Source organism: Cyprinodon variegatus, unplaced genomic scaffold, assembly GCF_000732505.1.
Source record: "Cyprinodon variegatus isolate N-32 unplaced genomic scaffold, C_variegatus-1.0 Scaffold19, whole genome shotgun sequence".
NCBI lineage: Eukaryota > Metazoa > Chordata > Actinopteri > Cyprinodontiformes > Cyprinodontidae > Cyprinodon > Cyprinodon variegatus.
Window position 1 is genome coordinate 170,039 of NW_015150472.1, and position 21,008 is coordinate 191,046.

A 21,008-nucleotide genomic window follows, 5' to 3' on the forward strand; every position below is an offset into this window, starting at 1 on the left:
AGTCACTAAAAGAAGGCCAAGCCTGCCCTGCTGGGTGGAACTAAAAATGGAAAAGCAGAGAAACTGATCTCTTTGCCCGTCCTTCACAGTGCTTTCATTCGGACAGACAGATTCTGGCAGGGAGGATTTTTTTCCAGAGAGATTAGCATGGTTTCCCACTGAATCTATAAAGTATTTTCCCCGATTTATTATTGTGTGGCTATTTGGTTGAGGTGAAATAACATTAGCTTTGAAAAACAATTTCGACATTGACACGTTATTTTTAATGTGTCCACTAGAGGGCGCCAGCTTCATCCGATAATCCTGTTGCGTTGTGCTTTAAATAGTTTCACTCTGGTTCAAGGCAATCTATTGAAGCAATAAATGCATGTAATGTTTCTAACACCCACACAAATAGATCAGTACTTCAATAAAATCTATTTGAAATAAACAAAGTCATCGTTTAAACAGAAAAAAAACCTAAACAATCTTAAACCGTTCACGACGGATAGCCCGCTAAACCGGAAATTGATCTACATTTGCCAGGATAATGCTTTAAAAGGACGTAAGTGATTTATTTATAAAGAAAAGAAAACACATTAAGTGGAAAACATATTCGGTCCTTAAGGGTTTTCAGATTAGGTCTCGTAACAAAAGCTATTAGCTTGTTTCTGTTTTGCTTCTAACCGTTAATACACAATGGGTCCGCTCCTTTCGTCAGCCTACAACTGGGGATGGATGGATGGATGGGTGGGTGGATGGTGAAAATGAGATAATTAGCGGATGCAGACTGGAGTACTAAGTAAATTACTTGTTACAAAAAGCGCTGGGAAAGTATCACAATATTTTGTGAATAAATGTCACAAAATATTTTGTGAACTTTTAGCTTCACAAGCGGTGCTAAAAGACTATAAAAACCAAAATGAAAATGATAAATTGTAAACATTTGAACAAGTTTTGGGTAAAAACCGCTTTCATGAACGACACTCGCCGTCCGAGCAGGACCGGCCGGCATACCGTGGCGACTATTAAATGGTGCGGACCTAGACTCAGGCTTTAAGCCGTTTAATTCTTCCGTTGTAAATCGTTTTTTTGTTTGTTTGTTTGTTTATTTTTCCAGGAATCATGCATATTGTTAAATAATTTATCAGTTTCAATATACTGAATCGATTTAAACTGCATCTCGATGTCATTAGTGTTTTATTGTGAAAATAACTCTTATTTCCGGTCTCCCCGTGTTGTCAGGGCTGGCTTGACGCAGCGGATGGTTTAACAGTAAAAACACAAACAGCCCAGCCGTGCATCAATGATGTGGTGTGAGGAACACCCGTGGTTCCCGGAGTGTTTACTCTTTGAAACGAGGAGCTTTCTGAGGCCCGGGCACCGCAGACCGCCGCTGACTGCCTTCGTGGAAGCGTCTGTTGATTTTAGCGTGACTTCGTGACGCGGCAGAAGTTTCCAAACCTGGACACTGACGGTGCGATTCGCCTTGTTACGGTAAATCAGGGGCTGGCTGTGGAGAGGGACAACATGCGACACCGGAGATGAGCGGGATTCACCTTTAATGATCAATCAGTCGTAGCTTCCAGCCTCCTGATTGCAACATGTGTGAAGTAGCCATGGAGGAGCAGGGCGGGGAGATCACGGAGATGGATCCGTGTTCCTCCGGAGGGGAGCGCGGGGTGATGGTGGTGACCTCCGGGGGCCGGGTTCACCCCCCGCTCAGCGTGGTGTGGACCACCCTGCTCTACTGCGCGGAGTTTATCACCGCCTGCGTCCTCAGCCGCGGATACCACAAGACCGACGACGTGATCTGGATGAGCTTCACCATCGCCTTCACGCTGCTGCCCGCGGTGCTCATCCAGTTAACGCTGACGTTCATCCACAGGGATCTGGGCCGGGACCGACCTCTGGTTCTGTTCCTGCACCTGCTGCAGCTTGGACCTGTCATCAGGTGGGGAACACGGCGGGAAGGCGCACATGCGTTTATACTATAAAACTTACGGTAATGTGTGTAATAAATGACCACATTTGCATAATTAAGAAGAAGGACCCTAAAATCAGATTTTTATTACACTTTGAGTTTAGAAAGTCTAAATAAAACTCTCAAAAACTACTTAAGATACAATCAGAGTGACAATACATTTCTATAATTGATTTACCTTTTGCATCTATTAAGCATATTTAGTTACTTAACACATTTTTTTCATGTCCTACCCCACTAACAGGAAATAATTCTATTAAAATAACTAAATACGCTCACGTAAATGCAAAAGATGCATAAATATTTCCTTTTAGGGGCCAATACTCCTGCCAAACTGGCATGGGCGGTTCCAGACAGGGGCCAATGGGTGCCAGTGCCCCTGTAGATCATGTCCTGGCCCCTGTACTGAAGACATAATTTCATTTTTTTCTTTACAAATTCTGTTTTACTAATTATTTAAAAACAATAAGCTGACAGCTTCAGTGGTATTTAGTTAGGGTCCCAGTTTTCATCTGCTAAATGTTTTTTTCAAAACAAATAAAAGAAAAAGTCAAATTTTTACAGCTGAATTTATTAGTTTTTCTTGAGTTCTAATTCAGGTTTTATAGAAAACGGTGATTTTACTTAAAATAAGTGAAAAATATTTAAAATTCCTCAATTCTGAATGTATATTGACCTAATAAGACACAGAATTTTAAACCTAATTGAATAGAAATTTCACTTCATGCTGTTATCTTAATATATTTGAATTTCTTGCCCAGTTTTTTTTTTTATTTCCTGCTTTTCTGTTCCCCCATGAAAACACAAATGCCCCCTCCTGGCCCCCTGGTAGACTTATTCTAGAACCGCCACAGCAAACTGGTCCTGGGGGCCCTTTTATGGCCCTTCTACCAAAGACAGAAAACAATATAAGGGGGATTCATCTACTATCAAATAATGATAATAATAATCCCAGGCAGAAATAAGAACAAATTTTTTTTTTTTTTTTTTTGTGCTATATCTCCTTTGGCCAGGTTTAGGACTGTCAGTCCCTCCCTCATAATATCAAAATTAAATTACATTCAACAGTAACTTTATTGAGAAATGGCAGAGAAATGCTTTATTTTAATGAAAAATATCACATGCTTCAGTATTTTATTTTTCATTAGTGGAACACCTGTCCCTGTGTATCACTGTGGACTTCTTTTTAACCTTTGTCTAGTTTTAACATCAGTTTACATGTACTGTAACAGGTGAGCCAATGGCAGGAGAGCATCATTAACTCCATGGAAAGAGGAAAAAAAGAAAAATATCAAAGTGAACTTTTGCTAAACCAAGAGAAGGTTTATTGATCATCACATCCAAACATATTATATTACCTTTGAATGTATACATAATGAGAAAAATAGTGTATTTTGGGTATCTTTTATGCTATCTTTAAAGAAGAGATTAACAGGCTAATATGAGATTGAGATTTTAATGTGTAATGGAACCACAATTATTATCAGTTAATATTTCTACACATTTTAATGAAGTCAAAAATTGAAATATTCCTGAAAATATGTTGGATTTTCTGATATCATGATGACTGCATTTAACTGTAGTTAGAGAACCACATATAAATGAATGATAAATGGGTATGTGTTGAAGCAGAAACCACAGCTGATTGTTCTATTTGAGCAATTTAACTATTAATTTAAATTTTTTTATTTTATCGATGATATAAAAATGAAGTTGTTAATTTTATATTCAGTCATACTGAGATCGGATGACAGTTTTTATCTGCTAGATATGAGCTTTCCAGAGTGTCTCTGACTATTTCTACAAAAGGATATTTTTATAGTTTTATATTCCTTTGATTGGTGCCTTCACTGGTAAATTTGATCTAAAACCTCCACGGATGAGACACAAACAGGATAACACTGCAGTTAATTATCAGCATGAATTCAAGGAAAAAATAATGTGCAAACATGAACATGTGTGGAATGACTGCAGCATGAATCAAATTTCACTGACAACATCTCTGATCAGAGGCCTGGCAGCTTTAACCGCAGGATGAATCCTTTTATTGCAGTTAGTTGTTTCTCTTTCAGTCTGGATTTTCTGGTTGCCTGCGGTGGCGCATTTAGTCACAAACTCAAGAAGGCTGGTCTTTAGAAACCCAAACAGAAATACTTATATTATTATACAAATATTTATACCTGGCCTACATGCAGTATGCTGGACTTTGTCCTGAATGTACAGTGAAACCTTTTTTTTTGGTAGCATCATGCTACCAAAACTGAGAGGATGTTAATGGGAAGATGGATGGACCTAAATACTGGAAGAAATCTTTTTAGACTGGGGCAACAATGCTGCATTCAGCCAGAGCTACAATAGATTTTTTTATTTTCGTTTTATTTATTTGAATTAGGAAAATTCGCATTTAACAACATGTGAGCTTAAAAGATCGATGTAAATATGCCAGAATTAGCACTACAGCTAATTTGCATCTGCTGTCCTAAAGCAGGTAAGAACAGTGAACATTAAACAAGACACTACTGGGAGAGAGCAGAGTGGAAACAAACGGATGACATAAAATCACAATAAAATGAGGTTAACAGGCCCATGGAAACAGATCAATTCACCTGTGAACACATGTCTGGTTATTTTAAAACCAAAGTTTTAAGGAGATTTTAAAAGCCCCTAACATGAGCTGGCAGTGTACCCCGACTTTGCTCCTCTGATGGCTGCAACCATTTGGCCAAATTTGGTCACCTCTGGTTATAGCCCTGGTGTTTATTCTAGTAAAAAAAAATCTGTTAGAGGAGGAGGAGCCATTTAAAACTTTAAAAACAAGACATGCATCCAAAAATATCTGATGACGTTCGAAGTCTAAAATGTTTTACTTACTTAAAATGTTAGAATAATGATAACATAAAGAGTTTATCTTGAAGAGAGACTGTAGAGGTTTCAGGATGTCCTCTGAAGTGTGAGACCATCTGGTATGGCAGTAGTTTATATGGCCAAATATCATGGCATGCATATAGTTTTGTTTCTGATTCAAAAGTCAGAGAGGGTCTTATATGTTTAAAGTTTGATTGGTTTGGATCACAGCGTATTCATGCGTTAGAACGGCCCAAAGTTCAGATCTAAATCAATTTGAGAACTTTGAAAACTGATGCTCTTTATCTAATCTGAGTCACGTTTTTTTTTTTTTTAGATAAAGTCTCAAAATGTGGGTCATCCCTACACACTGTTTTTCTTCTATACAAGAGCGAATGCTGCTGGTAATCATCACAAAAAACACAACCATACTTTCATGCTTTTCATTTGAATTCCAGCTGGTAAATTCTCTCTGGACATGCAGCTTCCACTTTCCATTACCGGAGCATGAAGGTTAATGAGAGACGGATGGACGTAAAGATCATTAAGGTCCTGCTGGGTAGTCTTTAAGACTGGAGAGGATGCTGCTGGAGTTGTTTATTTTTTAATGATCTGTCATCTTAATAACTTCCTCTGCACCAGATCAGCAGGGCTGTGGCTGCTTCAAAAGACAGACTTTTTAAAAAACAATGCAAAATATCTTGAATGAGCTCTGATAACAGCAACGAAAAGTGCTGCATGTGAAGCTCTGCAGGCCTCTTTTATCAGAACAGCCTGCAGAGCTGCTTTCTGACCCTGTCCGACGTTCTTCATGTGGATGACCTCGTTTAAGCACATAAACCCAGATTTAAGGCTTCCACATGGCTTCCACATGGGCAGCTGTCTGGAGAAATTCATTTCACATTTTGAAGAACTAAAAAAGAAAAAAAAAAAATATATATATATATATATATATATATATATATATATATATTCTATGATGCTCTCACTGTCTCCTTTTTCACCTATTTTTACTCAGAAGTCCGTTCTCCTTGGAAATCGTTCCTCTTTGCTGTTTGTTCAGATGGCTGCTGAACTAGTCACACGCCTTGACCTTATTGGCTTTTTCGTGGAGCTGGAATCATAGCTTTTAGTGGATTTTGTTAGTATTTTCTGGGACTGATTGAAAGAAAGTAAAGCATTGCAAGGAATTTTTCCTTCTCTTCTAAAAAAAAAAAAGTCTGGTATGCATGTGGATAAGGATCCACCTTTCATTACAATCAAAGCTGGAGGTTTTCTTTACCAGCTCTGTGCCTACCAGTTAGTGCATGCTTCTATGCAACACGGTATGTATGGATGGAAAGCATCTGTGGATTATTATTATTATTATGCCTTTGACTAAGCCATCCTAATACGTCAGCATACTACAACCTAAACCCTTTAAATTTGGCTTGTTTTTATTTTAATTGAAGCCACACCCCCATCATCTTCCCTTATACTGAGCTGTAAAAGACTCCCCACAGCATAATGCTGACACCGCCGTGTTTTATTATACAAAGGCTGTTTTTAGAATCATGCATAGAGTTAACTTCCCCCACATATATAATCCCCTACATGTTGGGACGTTGGATTTCTTTCCACATTAGTTTTTTCGTACATCTTCTGCAGCTCTTCCACACTTGATGGCATCTTGTCGGCCTCCATGATTGTTGCTCTTATTCTGCCAACATGTTTTGATGCCATATCTTGCTTTGGTTTTACTGTTTCCATTTGAGACGATTGATTGAGAAGCTCTCCTTTGGTGGGTTTAATTTTGGGTTATTGTTTAATAACCCTCAAGATGATGAACCCCTGGGCTATTAATTGAGGCAGTTGGTTGAACTGGATTTTATGGGTTGTGTTCCATCAAATATCCCCAGTTTTAGTCCAAGCGAATTGTTACCAAAGTGTCGTTTGTTCAGATTCAGCTTTGTAACCATAAGACATTTTGTAAAGATCATCTTTCCTCTTTGTAGTCTGTCCAAACAGGCCATATTTGTTCAGCCTTTTTTTTCCTTGTTTCCCTTTCATGAGCTTTATCATGCTAACTGAGCAGCACAGAGTGCAGCAGGAAACCTCCAATGTTTAGCTTCCTACGAGCTTCGGTTGAACTTTCTGAAACATCTATTTTTCAGAAGATCTGCAGCTGTTAATAAGTAGTTCACCCCAAGTTGGGATACCTATATGTTAGAGAAGGATGTTAATCCCATTCCAGATGAACAGAAAAGAAAAAAAAAGATTTCTTGTCTTCTTCTTCGAAGAACTCTTGGCTCTCTGCATACCCGACAGCATCAAACCTCCAGATCAGCAAACCACCAACACTTCTGCTTTTTCAGGGTTCAGCTTGTGGATGATAATCTGAGGCTGAGCATTTGGGTGGCGGCTGCTTTCTAACTGAATTTCCACTGAAATGTGTGGATGCAATTTACTTCCTGCAACTTCTGGGTTTTTTTTTTTTTTTTTCTGAGCCTTACTATGGTGTAATAGATCATGAGCTGTCATTGGTCTGAGGTTGCATTTACCTAATGGTATGATACGTTAAGTAGCTCATGATTTTTCAGCTGAGTCACAATAAGGCATGAGCCAGTTACCAAGGAGCTCCGCTAAGGTCTCTGTCAAACTGTTCCTGCAGACTAAGGTCCTTTCTAATGAAAGGCCAGGAAGAGAGCTGGAGCCTCTGGCAGTGTGGAGGAAAAAAAGCAGTGCCCCTCCCATCGCTTAGGTGCTTTTTGGTTTTCTTTACACAGATCTAAAATAAAAAATGGCATGCTTTTAGCATCATTTCACTGCACAGCTGTAAATGTTCTAGAGCAGGCATCCCCAACCTCGGTCCACAAGGACCGCTGTCCTGCAGGTTTTAGAGTTTTTTTCTGCTTTAGCACAGCTGATTATAATGATTGCATTAGACCAAAAGCCTGTTAATCAGCTTTCAATTAAAATCAGCTGTGCTGGAGCAAGGAAACCTCTAAAACCTGCAGGACAGCGGGCCTTGAGGACCGAGGTTGGGGATGCCTGTTCTAGAGGATGGACCTACCAGCTTTGTATCCCTGTAAACCGGATTTCGTACACTTTCTTCTTTCTAGATCAGCCCAAACTCCTATGTTTAAAAACATTGGTTTTTAACTTCTAGGTTGGATTTAGATCTTAACTTTGACTAGACCGTTTCAACATATTTTCTCCTCTTGCTTACATGTTTTATTTGGGGGCCTTTATTCAGCTCTAACCATCTTTACACCAACCTTACAGACTGAAAGCATTCCCCACATCATGATGCTTCCACCCCAATGTTTTACTGTGGGAAAGTGCTGCACAGTAGTTGTTTCTTTCAATTCACAGCAGTTTGTTATAATCCATCCAGGTGTTTGCTGTCAGCAGGACTTTTATGCCTGTCATACTTAAATCAACGGCTATGTTCCTGCCTTGTGAATGCAGGAATTTGGTCTTTTCCGCAGACTCTCCTGTTCCGTGGCGTCTATGATGCTCTGTTCACTAATGTCCTCTAGCAAACACCTGGGGCCTCTTGGTTTCATACAAATAAAACACATCTGGATTCTTTTTACTGACTAAATGACTTTGAGGGCATTGGATGTATGTTATTTAGGAGTATCAGAATAAAGGGGACTAAATACCCAATTTTCAAAGTTTTTTTTTTAGATGTTTTTATCTTTTTAAAATAGTAGCCATAAGTTAATGTTTTATGCTTACTATAAGTTTCTAATCTGAACTGTATTCAGATAAGAAACTCTGACAGGCCTGGATCAGGTTATTGCAGGTTAGAGGAGGAGCTCAGCCTAATTACAGAGGTCTCCACTTCAGCAAAGGGATGGAAGCAGAGTTACCGGTTTCTGTGGATGAATGACTCATGTATAGAGACAAAGGTGGAGACTTCGGCTTAATTCGGACCTACTAAGCTTTACTTTCTGAACTTTGATTTGTCAACAGATTCCTCTGAGCCGATACAGTAGATTTATGGCACTAACTGCGACTTGTTGGGTGTAGTCCTTTTTTACAAGGAAAGGAGTTCAACCTTGGCTGCAGCTGCAAGTCGGTTGGATTGGAGGAGGAAAAACCTTGGGCAGGATTTATGCTTAGATTAAGATTGACAGTATCTTCAGTTTTAATCGAAGGGTTTCTGTAGAATCAGGAAACTGCTTTGTGTCAGAAAAGAAACCAAGAATTAGAGGGAAAAGACATGAGCTGAGACTGTGAAAACAAGCAGAAACTCATCATGACTCAAACTAATTCCTGCTTTGGTTAGGATGACCATTTGAGGCAAAGCGTGGGGTTGCATGTCACATGTAGAGTTCCCACTGGGAGTGGAGCGAGGTCAGAGAATATCTGGGATCCGGCGCAAAGTTCACAATCATTCATTAACACGTCGGAGATAAAGCTGCATAGGTTGGACAGATAGACCACCTCAGGCTAAGCTGCTGGGAAACTATTATTATTGAAACATGTAGCTCTGCACACGTGGTGGTCGGCCTCATGGGGATCAGCTGTGATCTGACCCAACTTTGTGTCCTTTCACACTGTAGTTTATGCAGTTAGACAGCTGCTAAACTCATACTTCCTTTTATATCATTTCTATACTAAAGATGGGACATAAGATGGGGGATATGAGTCTGGAAAGTGGGCAGTTTTGAAACTCTAATAATATTAGTCATGCTAAAGAGAGGGTAGAGGTAAGAGTCAAAGCAGATGCATTAGTCTGTCCTTTCCAATAATTTTAGAACCACTCTAAAATCAAACAAATGTCCATCTATGCAGCCATGAGCGGCTCCTTTCTAGCACAGCGTTAGCATATTCATGCATTCAGGTCAGGAAATGCCTCTGAAGATTCGGATGATAACTGTGCACTATGTTCTGGTCTTTTTCTCGAATAAAAAAGGCCTCCGCTGCTATCTGGACCCTGATGGGAGGCTTCCTGTGTGACTCTGGGATGGTGCAACTCCCGATCAGACAAACACACCATATCAGGAATGGAAAGAGGAATTTCAGCTTGTAACATTTCCAGACACGTGGATGTAGCTGTACAGTAGGTTGATCCTGAGTAACGCCAGCATCCTGCATACATTTAAACCAAAACAACACACCTTAATAATTGCAGTTAATCTGAAAAAATAGTGCATGCTGGGGGATGGATCCTGCCCCGGCTTGTTTGTTTGAGTAAATGACATCTTTGCGTGTTGAGACCGGCCAGCATTCGCAGTGCAGAGTGTCTTTTGTGTGTCTGGTGGGGAGATAAAATATGAAAAACAGGATGATTTTGCTGCTGAAAGGAATTGTGCTTCTGAGGCTGGAGAACATCCACAGGGTTTGACCATCTTCTCCTCTGTGCCTCTCCACTCGCAGATGGGAACAGACTGCATGTGAAAGTTGTAAATCAAGAGCAGCGGCCCACGTTTTTTGTTTCGAAATTGCTTCGGCGCTGCCTCAACTGTCAGCACATTTATTCTGACTAATCCACCCTGTCCCTTTGGCTCGGTTCTTCCACAGACTGCATCTCTGCTGTCACACTGTGTCCTGAGCCTGCTGCCTCGCCAGATTTCCTGTTAAAAAGATTGCAGTGAATCAGGTTTCTGAGGCTCATTAGTTAGAGGCTATTAGTGCGCCTATTATGTGTATGCATGTACAGCCTGCTGCGTTCCTGTGTTGTCTGTTAAGGAGGGAAAATGGAAGAGTTTGATACCAGTGTTTTCCAGACTTGTGAAGATATTGAAAAATATTAGCACTTCCAGGTGATTTCTTTTCTGCCTCTATTTCTTGCATACTTGCTGTCTTTCTGTCTCAACTTATGTCCTTCATTCTTTCCTCATGTCCCACCTTACTTCTTTCCTAGCTATCTTCCATCCTTCTCTCAATTCAATTCAGTTTATTTATATAGCGCCAATTCACAACACGTCATCTCAAGGCACTTTACCGTTCAACCAAATCATACAGTCAAATTGATTCAAAGTTTTCTATCCAAGGGAAACCAGTTGATTGCATCGACTCATTGACTCCAATGCAATCCCTCACACTTAGCATGCTTGTAGCGACAGTGGAGATGAAAAACTCTCTTTTAACAGGAAGAAACCTCCAGCAGAACCAGGCTCATTGTGAGCGGCCATCTGCTGAGGCCGACTGGGGTTCAAGGAGACAGAAGCAGAGATACAAAAAGCAGCTGTAAAAGGCAGACCAGTACAGGAAACACACAGCCATACAGACGAGCACCGAGCCAACTCCCATGTCAGAGGATGAAGAGAGCAAATCCAGCCAGTCACGTTCAGAGAAACAGGACTACACTGGAAAACAGGCTGAGCTCCAGCATCTCCTCCCTTGTTTTTGTGTCTGTCTTTGTGTCCTACATTGATTCCTTCTTTACCTCCTACCTCCCTTCATGTCTGTCCTTTGTGCCTTTGGTCCTTCCTCATGGTCTCTTATATTTCTTTTCCTCCTTCCTTCCTTGTATCCTAGCGTGGGCCATCCCTTGTGTCCTACCTTCCTTCTCTCTATTTCACTTCCTTCATCTTTCCTTGGGTTTATTTAGCTTGCCTTCCTTTCCTATAGTCTTTCTTGTATGCCATTGTTTCCTGACTCTTCTCTTATTTATGTTCATGCTTCCTTTGTTTCCCTCCGTATCTGGTAGCTTTCCTTCCTTGTGTCCTTCCTTCCTTTCTTATGGCCTCTCTTCCTTTTTACTTTATTTTTTGGTATCAGACATTTATAGGGAGGTTAGTCAGGGCAACAGTGGCTGTTTTGTTGTTTTTATTTAAATCTATCTTCCTCATTTTGCATATATTTGATTTTTTTTTAACTATTACAATCTTTTCCTTCTTTATTTTAGTTCAAAGTTAGGCTTATTTAGTATTTTTAATTTGGATGTCATGGAGGAAAACTCTGTAAAGTTGATTCTGGAAAAGTCCAGAGTTTCACCTGGAAGCCTGAGCTTGTACCCAGCAGGATTTCTGCTCTCATTCTGGCTCTGGGCTGCTCTAAACAGAGTTTCTCAATGTGACGTTGCTGAAGCAACAGTCTGAACATGCATTCCAGCACAGTGATGTGAGATCTACTGCTGCAGGGAGGATTTCCAGAGGGGCTGAGGTCATTTGCTGAATACTAACTCAGTGGTAGTTTAGGTTAAAGGTCATTTTTTACCTGCTTATCGTGTTGGTTTTAAGTAGTTTTACATCTACAGGATGAGAACCTGCTTCTTAGACTATGTTAGATCAGCTTTTTGTGTTTTTTTTTTTCTTTTTTACATGAAACTTTTTTTCTCCTGCTGCACAGAAGGCTTCAATGTAAAACCTGTTTCTCTTTCTGTATGAATGATACCCACCCATGAGGCAAAACAGAGTGAGCATTTACCTTGCAAACGCTATAGGAGCCACACCCAGACATTTTCAGTTGATCCATTCATGCCACAGGAGGTTTTTTCTCCTGGGCTGCCCCCTGCTGGAGCCTCCATACTCGGCTGGTTTGGGACTGACTGTGATTTACAGTGAGTGGCCCCTTTATTACTTACATGGTGACGTGATGCACAATCTCTCCTGGGAAGCTGCAATAAATGTTTGTCAGCAGACATGAAATTAATTGGAAAATGTTTGCTTTCTTGTCTAGTTTTACAAATCTATTAAAACCATGTATTGATGCACACAGCTCCCTCTGCAGCCCTGCTACATTTAATAAAACGGACCAATCAGAGCTGCTGTGTGGTGGCAGTTCTTCTCAAAGGAAAACCTCAGACCATAAAGGAACTGATGTGGTCATCCAGGGTTTATTCCCACCAGCCTCTAAATTATTCACCTCTTGATTTCCTTTATTTGCATTTTATGACCCTGCAACCTCAGACCTCTGTATATTTAAATCAGGATTTCTTTTATAGACCACCACAAAGAAGTGCAGAATTAAAATTGATTTTATTTAATTTTTTGACATGTAAATAGTGAAATTTTAGCTGCGAATTTGTTTCAGTATTGCCAATTCACTAATTGTAGATCCAGCTCTCCCTTTAATCGGTTTATTGCTGTATGCTTCTAGGAGCTTTCGAACTCAAAGACTTGGAGTTTTTATCTTTGAAAATTAGCTCAGAAAAAAATTGAATGGAGGCCATATTTAGAGATCAGGTTTGAGGTTTTGGTCTAGTTTCTCAATTACATTAATCCTGGACTTTGACTAGGCCATTTAACACATCGATATGCTTTGATCTAAACCACAGTGGCTCTGACCTTTTTGTTCAGTAAGAATGTGAACGTCTGTATTTATTTTGCTTTTTTTTCTGATCGCAAACAGGACTTCTTCCATAAAGGTCCAATTAGTTTACTGCAGCTTTCCTTCAAATAATTAGTTTGGTGTTGAGGTCATTGCATCCCACACCTCCCTTCCTTATCATGTTATTTTTTTGAAGCTTCTGCTCCACTTTCCTGTAAGACCTCTTAGCCTTTCTAATCAGTACCTTGAGTTCTCCTTTTTCTGTGTCTCTGTCTCTAAATAGCCTCTTTATTTTTCTTCTATGATATTGCTAGAGATCCATGACTTGTGCACGTTTATTGTGGGAACAACAAGGTCTGTGCACAGATAAAAATAGTCTGTTATACAATAAGTTAACTCCTCAGTGTCCTCACCATGGGTCTGACACAGAAAAAAAAATCAAAGACGAAGCTCTCCGTCAGACTTCATGCGCTCCACTAATCGATTCCTTTGTAAAGACTACATACTCATCACCCCACAGCGGCCCGCTGGATGTTTAAATTTCAAAAAGGCGGTTATTATTCAGATCAAAGATCTTTTACTACACATTAAAGGTCATGCTGCTTTAAAAAGTCTTATTTTTCACTGAGAATCTGAAAGCTAAAATGTTTGGATAAACTGTCTAGGATACTGAAATTCAGCAGCAGAAAGCGAGGTGGAATGAAATGTTGAAACGTTGAAAATGGCCAAATGTCCGAAACTCTGCCTGAAAAGCAAGAGCGAAAACGGCTGAGCAACCCGATTCCACAAAAATAAAAACTTGCTGGCCTTTAAAATATTGGTAGAAGCTTACAAAAGGCAAGGCAGAGAAGTCATTAGCTGAATTAGGTTAATCTACAGTGGAAATAGCTGTAATTATTGTCAAAAAATAGCAGGTAGTTGATCTGCTACAATAGGTGTGTATATAAGCTTTAAACTGATAGTAGGAGCTTAAAAATAAATATGTGAATTTTCCAAATTAGCAGAACCAGAAAAGCAAAAGCAAAACTGTAATCTGATCTAGATTTTAAAAATAATGTTTAGCTAAAAATGACAGAACCTGGAGGATGACTAAAAAAAAAGATTTACTGAAAGCTAGTCAGAACTCTAAACCAGTTCTTCAGTAATTAAATATCTAACAAATGCATTATAGTTTTGGTCTATAAATATATAAGGTAACTTGATTGAATACCTTAAAGAAGCTGAGGTCTTGCTCTAAGCAGACATTCACTTTTAACCTGCTGCTGCTGCCCTCTGTTGGTTTGCAACATAACATTTCTCCCATCTTCATCATTTCTCAGGTGCTTCGAGGCGCTGGTGATCTACTTCAAGGCAGGCAAAAAGGAGGAGCCTTATGTCACCCTAGCCAGGAAGATCAGCCTGGAGAAGGATATGGAGGTCACCAAGGAGCTGGAAATCGGGCAGACGGAGCGGATGCTGGCCACACACAGGAACGCCTTCAAACGCACCGCCGTCATCCAGGCTTTCCTGGGCTCCACGCCTCAGCTGACGCTCCAGCTCTATGCAACTATCCAGGAGAAATATATCCTCTCTACAAGATGTAAGAAACTCTTCTTTATATTTTATTTATTTCTACATGAGTGTTTTGCTTCTTTATTTTTGGCAGAAATCCAATTTATCAGTATTTATGCACTAATTTGGGGTCTTGATTACAGCTTTTATGGGCAGGATGAGTCTTTGTGTTGTATTTTATTAGTTTTTAGTTCAGCATTTTGGATAGAAGTCTTTAGTCAGTTACTTTCAGAAGACTTTACTTTAAGATTGTGAGCTGAAAGACTAATAAAAGGCTTGTGTCTTCCACCAGTTACAGACGTCTGCTTGCTGAGAATCCAGACTTCTAATTTCTAAACAGTTCTTTGACGTTTAAGACGTTTGTGGACATTTCTAAATCTCTTCCACTTAAGCCTAAGACTGTTAACAGCTTCAATGATCCTCTTATTTTATCCATTCCTTTGTCACCTGTTTACAGAAATTATTTCCTTGACACATTCATTCTGGATCCCTTGAGATAATCCACAACAGCTACCAAATCCTAATGAACCAAAATAGTCCCAGAGCATAACGCGTCCCCCACCGTGCTTCCCAGGTCCATACTTCCGGTGTATTCATGTAAGGTTGTTTTGAACAGCAGAGTTTAAAGCTGAAAGGTGCAAATATACCTTATGATGCGTCTATGTATGATTTGTTAAGATGAACAGAAACTGAAAGAGAGAGCACAGCTTTTAGGGTCAGGGTTCATTTTGACCTGAAGATGGTGCCAGAGGAGAGGTTTTTATTAATCCTGATTTAAAAGTAAAAGCATGGTAGTGATTTTGGATGTGAGCTGGGTTTCACATTTATCATATTTTAAATACATTGTGGTAAATCAATCAAATATTTTAGCTTTTTTTCTGCTTTTAAATAGGTATGAAAATCAACAACTGCCTTTAAAAACACATTGAACATAATATGAAGCAGCGCCACAATAAATGTAATGTCCCACCTACTCTGACACTACTGAGGACTAATCTGAGGACATTCAAAGATTGTGATCTTTGACTTTTTTATTAAAAAGGTGAAATTAGATGTGGAGCATCTGCAAACTTAGATTTTAACTCATTCCTGTTGGTTTTAGATCTAGACTGGAACATTGTAATCCATGAATATGCTTATAATTAATCCGTCCTTTTTATGTATTTTTCTATAGTTGATGATTTTCCTACCAGAAGATGAACCTTCATCCTGGTCTGCAGGGCTTTTTTGTCTTTTGTATTTTCTTGCAGGCTTGAACTGTTATTGTTTTAAAGGATTTTCCTGTATTAAGCTCCATCTATCTTTACATCAACTGCTTCCATCATCTCTGTTCCCAGCAGGAGGAAGTATCTCCAAAGCATGATGCTGTCACCACCATGTGTCAGCCTGGAGGTGGTGTGTTCTAGGTGCTGTCAGTGTTAATGGGATCTTTGTTGACCAAAAAAAATGTGATCATTTTGTCCCATCTGATTAGAGCACCTTCTTTCAACCCCTTCGCTCTGTTTATCTTGGGCCTCTTGGCTCCTTATCTGATTAAAAGCTTTCTTGCCTGGCCTGTTAGTTTGAAGTGAAGTAAAAGGTTTAAAAGGTTAACACTTTTGTTTCAGATCTTCCATTCAGATGCTGTTTATAAATACAACATATTTTATTTTAAAGTTTTAAAACCATAAATCGCTTTTCTTTGATGTTCTGCACTACTTTCTTTGGACCTATCACACATTAGTTCATGGCTACCAATGGAAACTGCTAAGAAGAAAAGATAAAGACCCAGTTTAAAAGAAGCAACAATGAATGTGAGGTGGAAAGTTTAAGAAATGCGTTTAGTAGCTAGTGTGACAAATGAAGGAATTATGAGTTGAATGCATAATTGATCATATTAATGATCAATTATGCGATCAATGATGCCATCATAGATGGTAGGCAGTGCTACGTTAAAAGCTGAATGTCATGTTTCAGCTTTATAGATCATTTTACCGAATGATTTGGTCCCTAAAAGTGACTTCAGGAAGATGGTTTATCGTTTATTTTTGTTTAATAACTGTGAGCTAATTCATGCTGGTAGGATCCTGCCTGTTTAACCTAATATTCTAAAAAATCAAAAATAAAGTTGAATATTTGGCTAATCAGCCCTCCATGGTATCTTATTAGTGTGAGGAAAACATCCCTCGACTATAGCATTGTTAAAAACATCATGAAACCTTTGAATTTAAATCGAAGCAGGTTATGAATTTATTATATATATATATATATATATATATATATATATATATATATATATATACATACATACATACCAAGCATAGTTATGGCTAATCAGTCCCAGCATGCATCACTCTGGGGTGATATATGCTGACACATATACTAAAATGATTGGCACAGCTAATAATCTCTTTTTGAAATAATACTTTCATTTCTTCTTAGGCGGCTATAGTTTAATCACAAGGCTAGGCAATAATTATTGAATTATTATTGATATTATTTGGCTCCACACACTTTGAGGAAGCTGGCTGGAGGCTGGGTCGGAGAAAAAAATGTCCATGATTAGAAATCGGCAGGGGTCTGCAACCTGAGGTTTTGGAGCCAGATATGGCAGGTTGGAGCCTTTAATGGTAGATAAAAATGATTAAAAAAGAACTTATTGTTGGCTAATACCAAATATCAGTCTTAAAAGATTTAGTTTTTTTTAATACAGAATATTGTAATTGAATTTTCACTGCAGAATGACACTAAAAGCATCAGACATATGTTTTATGAGCGAATTTTCATTGCCTTGCAGCAAGAACATCAGAGTTCGATTTTCGGCCCGGCTCTTTCTGCATGGAGTTTGCATGTTCTCCCTGAGCATGCATGGGTTCTTTCCGGGTACTCCGGCTTCCTCCCACAGTCCAAAAACATGACTGTTAGGTTAATTGGCTTCTAAATTCTCCTTAGGTGTGAGTGTGTGCATGAATGGTTGTTTGTCTCTGTGTTGCCCTGCGATAGACTGCCGACTGGTCCAGGGTGGACCCCGCCTCTTGCCCATAGACAGCTGGAGATAAACACCATCACCCCTCGCCGACCCTGCTTGGGACAAGCGTGATAGAATATGGTTGAATGGATGGATATTACCATGTATTTTTTTTATATCAAATAATACCCTATAGAAGAAAATACATGCTTCATCTGATTGTTTAAGATGACAACAAACTTCCTCTGGCGGATATTTAACAAAGCATAATTAGTGATGTTTTATTAAAAAGACGTGTAATATTTTGTTTGGATTTTAAAAGTTGCAGACGTCTGCTCTAACCACTGTTTGGAAGTGTTGGTATTATTAGTAGATGAGTAGCACTTATCCTGACTAATAACTAAGTAAGATCCAGTAGAACCTCTGTGGGGGTTTAGAGGTGAGTGGGGATGGAGAACAGGACCTGAATCAAACAAAGCAAATCAAACTTTAACACTTCATCTAATGTTCTCTTAGAAGTTCTATGGGTTTTTTTTTCTTGCCTTGAGTTCCCGTGGTTTGTTTCCTGTGTTTCCCTATTTTTTTTGTTGTTTTTTTTAGCATGCAATGCCCTGCTGGGAACCTGACGCACCTATGTTTACAATAGGCTGTTGGCCAACTGAGGTTAAGCAATGTCTGATAAGGTCTAAAGCATCTTGGACTGATCTGATTGATTCGCCTTCAACAAAAAAGGTGTTTGGGTTTGTTTTTTTTTCCCCATTGCTGTGGGCCTGGATTCCTCTCCAAGCTGGAAAACAATGATTCAAGGATTTTCCAGGTTTGGGGGAGAGTAGGAAAACACAGCCAAGAATGGTATGGAAAGATGTTAATGTATAATATCCAGTTGTCTAAATGCTGTCCTCTGTTCATCCATTCATGGATTTATACTGAAATGTTGCACTTTGAGAAAAGTCCCAAAAAGAATTGACCAATAAAATCAGGAAATTGAAATGAGAAATGTGTTGGAACTGGTTTATGTTCCTAGATGCTGGTTTTAAATGACCGACTGTGTGTGTGTGTCCGCAGTGGCTCTGATGATCATCACCCTGATCTCGATCACATACGGCGCCCTGGTCTGCAGCGTCCTCGCCATCCAGATCATATACGACAACTACAAGGTGCGGCTCCGGCCCGGTGCCTACCTGTGCATGGTTGTGTGGAGGGCTCTGGAGATTGCCACCCGGGTCACGACTCTGGTCCTCTTCAGCACGGCCCACACCCACTGGGTGATCCTCGTCGGCTTGGTCAACCTGCTCTTCTTCTTCTTCCTCCCCTGGGTGGAGTTCTGGGTCAGGAGGGGGACGCTGGCGGAGGGCGTGGAGAAGAACTTCTCCAAGCTGGGCACCACGGTGGTGCTTTGCATGTTCACGCTGCTGTACGCCTGCATCAACGTGTTCTGCTGGTCGGCGGTGAAGCTCGACTTCACCGACCAGGAGCTCATCGACAGGAAACAGACCTGGGGTCGCCTGGTCATGTACTACTCCGGGCGCTTCGTGGAGAACTTTACCCTCATCACGCTGTGGTACTTCTTCCAGTCGGACTTCTATGAGTACGTGTGCGCGCCGCTACTGGTGGCGCAGCTGCTCATCTGCTACAGCCTGGCGGTGCTCTTCATGCTGCTCTTCTACCAGTTCTGCCACCCCTGCAGGCGCCTCTTTAAGTACAACGTCCACGACTGCCTGCACTGTGTCTGCTGTAGCAAATCAGGGCGCCGGGCGGGGAGCCGGCGGGGCAACGTGCCGCCTTCATACTCCACAGCTGCCACCATGGTGCTGGTTTCAGAGGAGCCTCTGGCTCTGCTGGACCCTCAGAACTCGCTTCCCTCAGACATGGCCAGGCAGCTAGAGGAGTCGTCAGCCTGAAGGAAAATGCACCTCAAACTGAATAAATCTCTGCTGGATTTATGTGCTGCAGTCCTCCTTAGCAACACCTCGCATACATTTAGACTGAGACTAGATTTTTTTGTCAAGGACAAATGGGGTTTTCCCTGTCTAAAGGACAGGATCACTAGGTCATCCACAGTGGGCCCCAGCCTACTGAAGAATGTAGCACTTGGAGATATGCAGCGATGAACAAAGGCGGCTGTTTAGAGAGCAGCTTTGAGCCAGGTGTGTATGGGGAGGGGGGGTGTGTGCCAAGCATGCGTCTGTGAAGCATCGCAAACACTGACCAGGACAGATTCAGTTTACCTCCTCAGGGTTTCAATAATCCAGTTAAAAAAAACACACATTTGCACACATTTACATCGGCACTGATCTGACTCCTGAAAAAGCATGAAACTGAAATGTTACGCCGTCATCTCACGCCCAGATACCATCATGAACGGCCTTTTGTTATCCACAGCTCACTGCCTTTAAACGGGGGGGAATGTTGTGTCGGTGTTGCGAAACAAAACGTCGGAGCCATTGTTCTGGTGAGAAAGCGAAAGGTTGTCAGATAACTGTACGTGCCCTTTGTAACATAAGTTATTCACTAAGAATCTTCTTATTGTTGCATAAAAGAAAGATGGACACCTAATGAGCTTGTACTTTGATACTTTGCATGTTTTATTTTTTACGATTTGTCCTGTTTGTCATACAGTGCCTTGACTACTATTGCACTACTTGAATCTTAAATAAAGTAATAATTTCAAAAAAAGCTTTCTTTTTATTTGTAAGTGGATCTAAATTAATAAAAATGTCATTGAAAAATTTTGTTTGAGAAATTTCATAATTAAATTTATATATATAGATGAGATTCTAAGGGTTTATTTCTAAAATCTCATAAAGTAAATATGACCTATGATGGGGGGTGAATGTTTAGAGAAGGTCATTACTGAACAGAGGCTGATTTCTAACAATGGTAACGGAAAGGTAATTGGAAGGAACAAATGTGACCTGCTATAGCCTGGCATAAGAAAACACAAGATGTAATATAGAAATCTCAATTTTCTTTAAGTCCATACATGGTAAAAATATGAACCTATAAGCCTTTTTCTCTTTTTTTTTTTTGTCAAATATTCTGTTCATTGAACATTTTCTCAACCATTTAACTTTTCTTACACAATTTCTTGTTCTTCTCTTTTTTTCTACATGCTTTTTCCATTTAATTATTTTTTTCTTTGAAATAAACATATTAGCATTGAGTCAAAGGTGAAATTCATCCAGACATGCACATCAATATCATATCATAGCTGTGACTATTATCTTCTGCCATTCATTTTAACCATTCATTAATTCTTTGTATAGTGAAAATAATATTAGGACCACAGAAAACAACTTTTTAACTCGCACTTAAAAAAGCCAAACAGATTCTAAATTTCATGAAAAACTGCAACATTGGAGATCAGCCTGCGGGTCTGCTGAGATGTTATAGGAGCTCAGGATTCTTATATAGAAAAGCTTGTCTTCATTCTTAAATCAAATGTTATACTTTATACTCTTTAGATTCTCTTTAGGTTAAAGATAAATGATAGGG

General features: G+C 39.8%; 1 protein-coding gene across 1 annotated transcript; it reads left to right on the forward strand.

The window, feature by feature from the left end:
• The first annotated feature begins 1,227 nt into the window (after positions 1 to 1,227).
• xkrx (X-linked Kx blood group related, X-linked) lies at positions 1,228 to 20,095 on the forward strand. Its single transcript, XM_015389121.1, has 3 exons — positions 1,228 to 1,933; positions 14,335 to 14,594; positions 18,579 to 20,095. Exons 1-3 carry the CDS (start codon positions 1,584 to 1,586, stop codon positions 19,412 to 19,414), a joined length of 1,446 nt encoding a protein of 481 aa, XP_015244607.1. The 5' UTR covers positions 1,228 to 1,583; the 3' UTR covers positions 19,415 to 20,095.
• The last annotated feature ends 913 nt before the right edge of the window (positions 20,096 to 21,008 follow it).

What these genes read in the sequence shown, in the direction of transcription:
- xkrx (XM_015389121.1), top strand. Translation starts at nt 1,584, where the DNA reads ATGTGTGAAGTAGCCATGGAGGAGCAGGGCGGGGAGATCACGGAGATG. An exon ending in CAGCTTGGACCTGTCATCAG is followed by an intron (nt 1,934 to 14,334) that starts GTGGGGAACACG and finishes ATCATTTCTCAG; the next exon opens with GTGCTTCGAGGCGCTGGTGA. An exon ending in ATATATCCTCTCTACAAGAT is followed by an intron (nt 14,595 to 18,578) that starts GTAAGAAACTCT and finishes GTGTGTCCGCAG; the next exon opens with TGGCTCTGATGATCATCACC.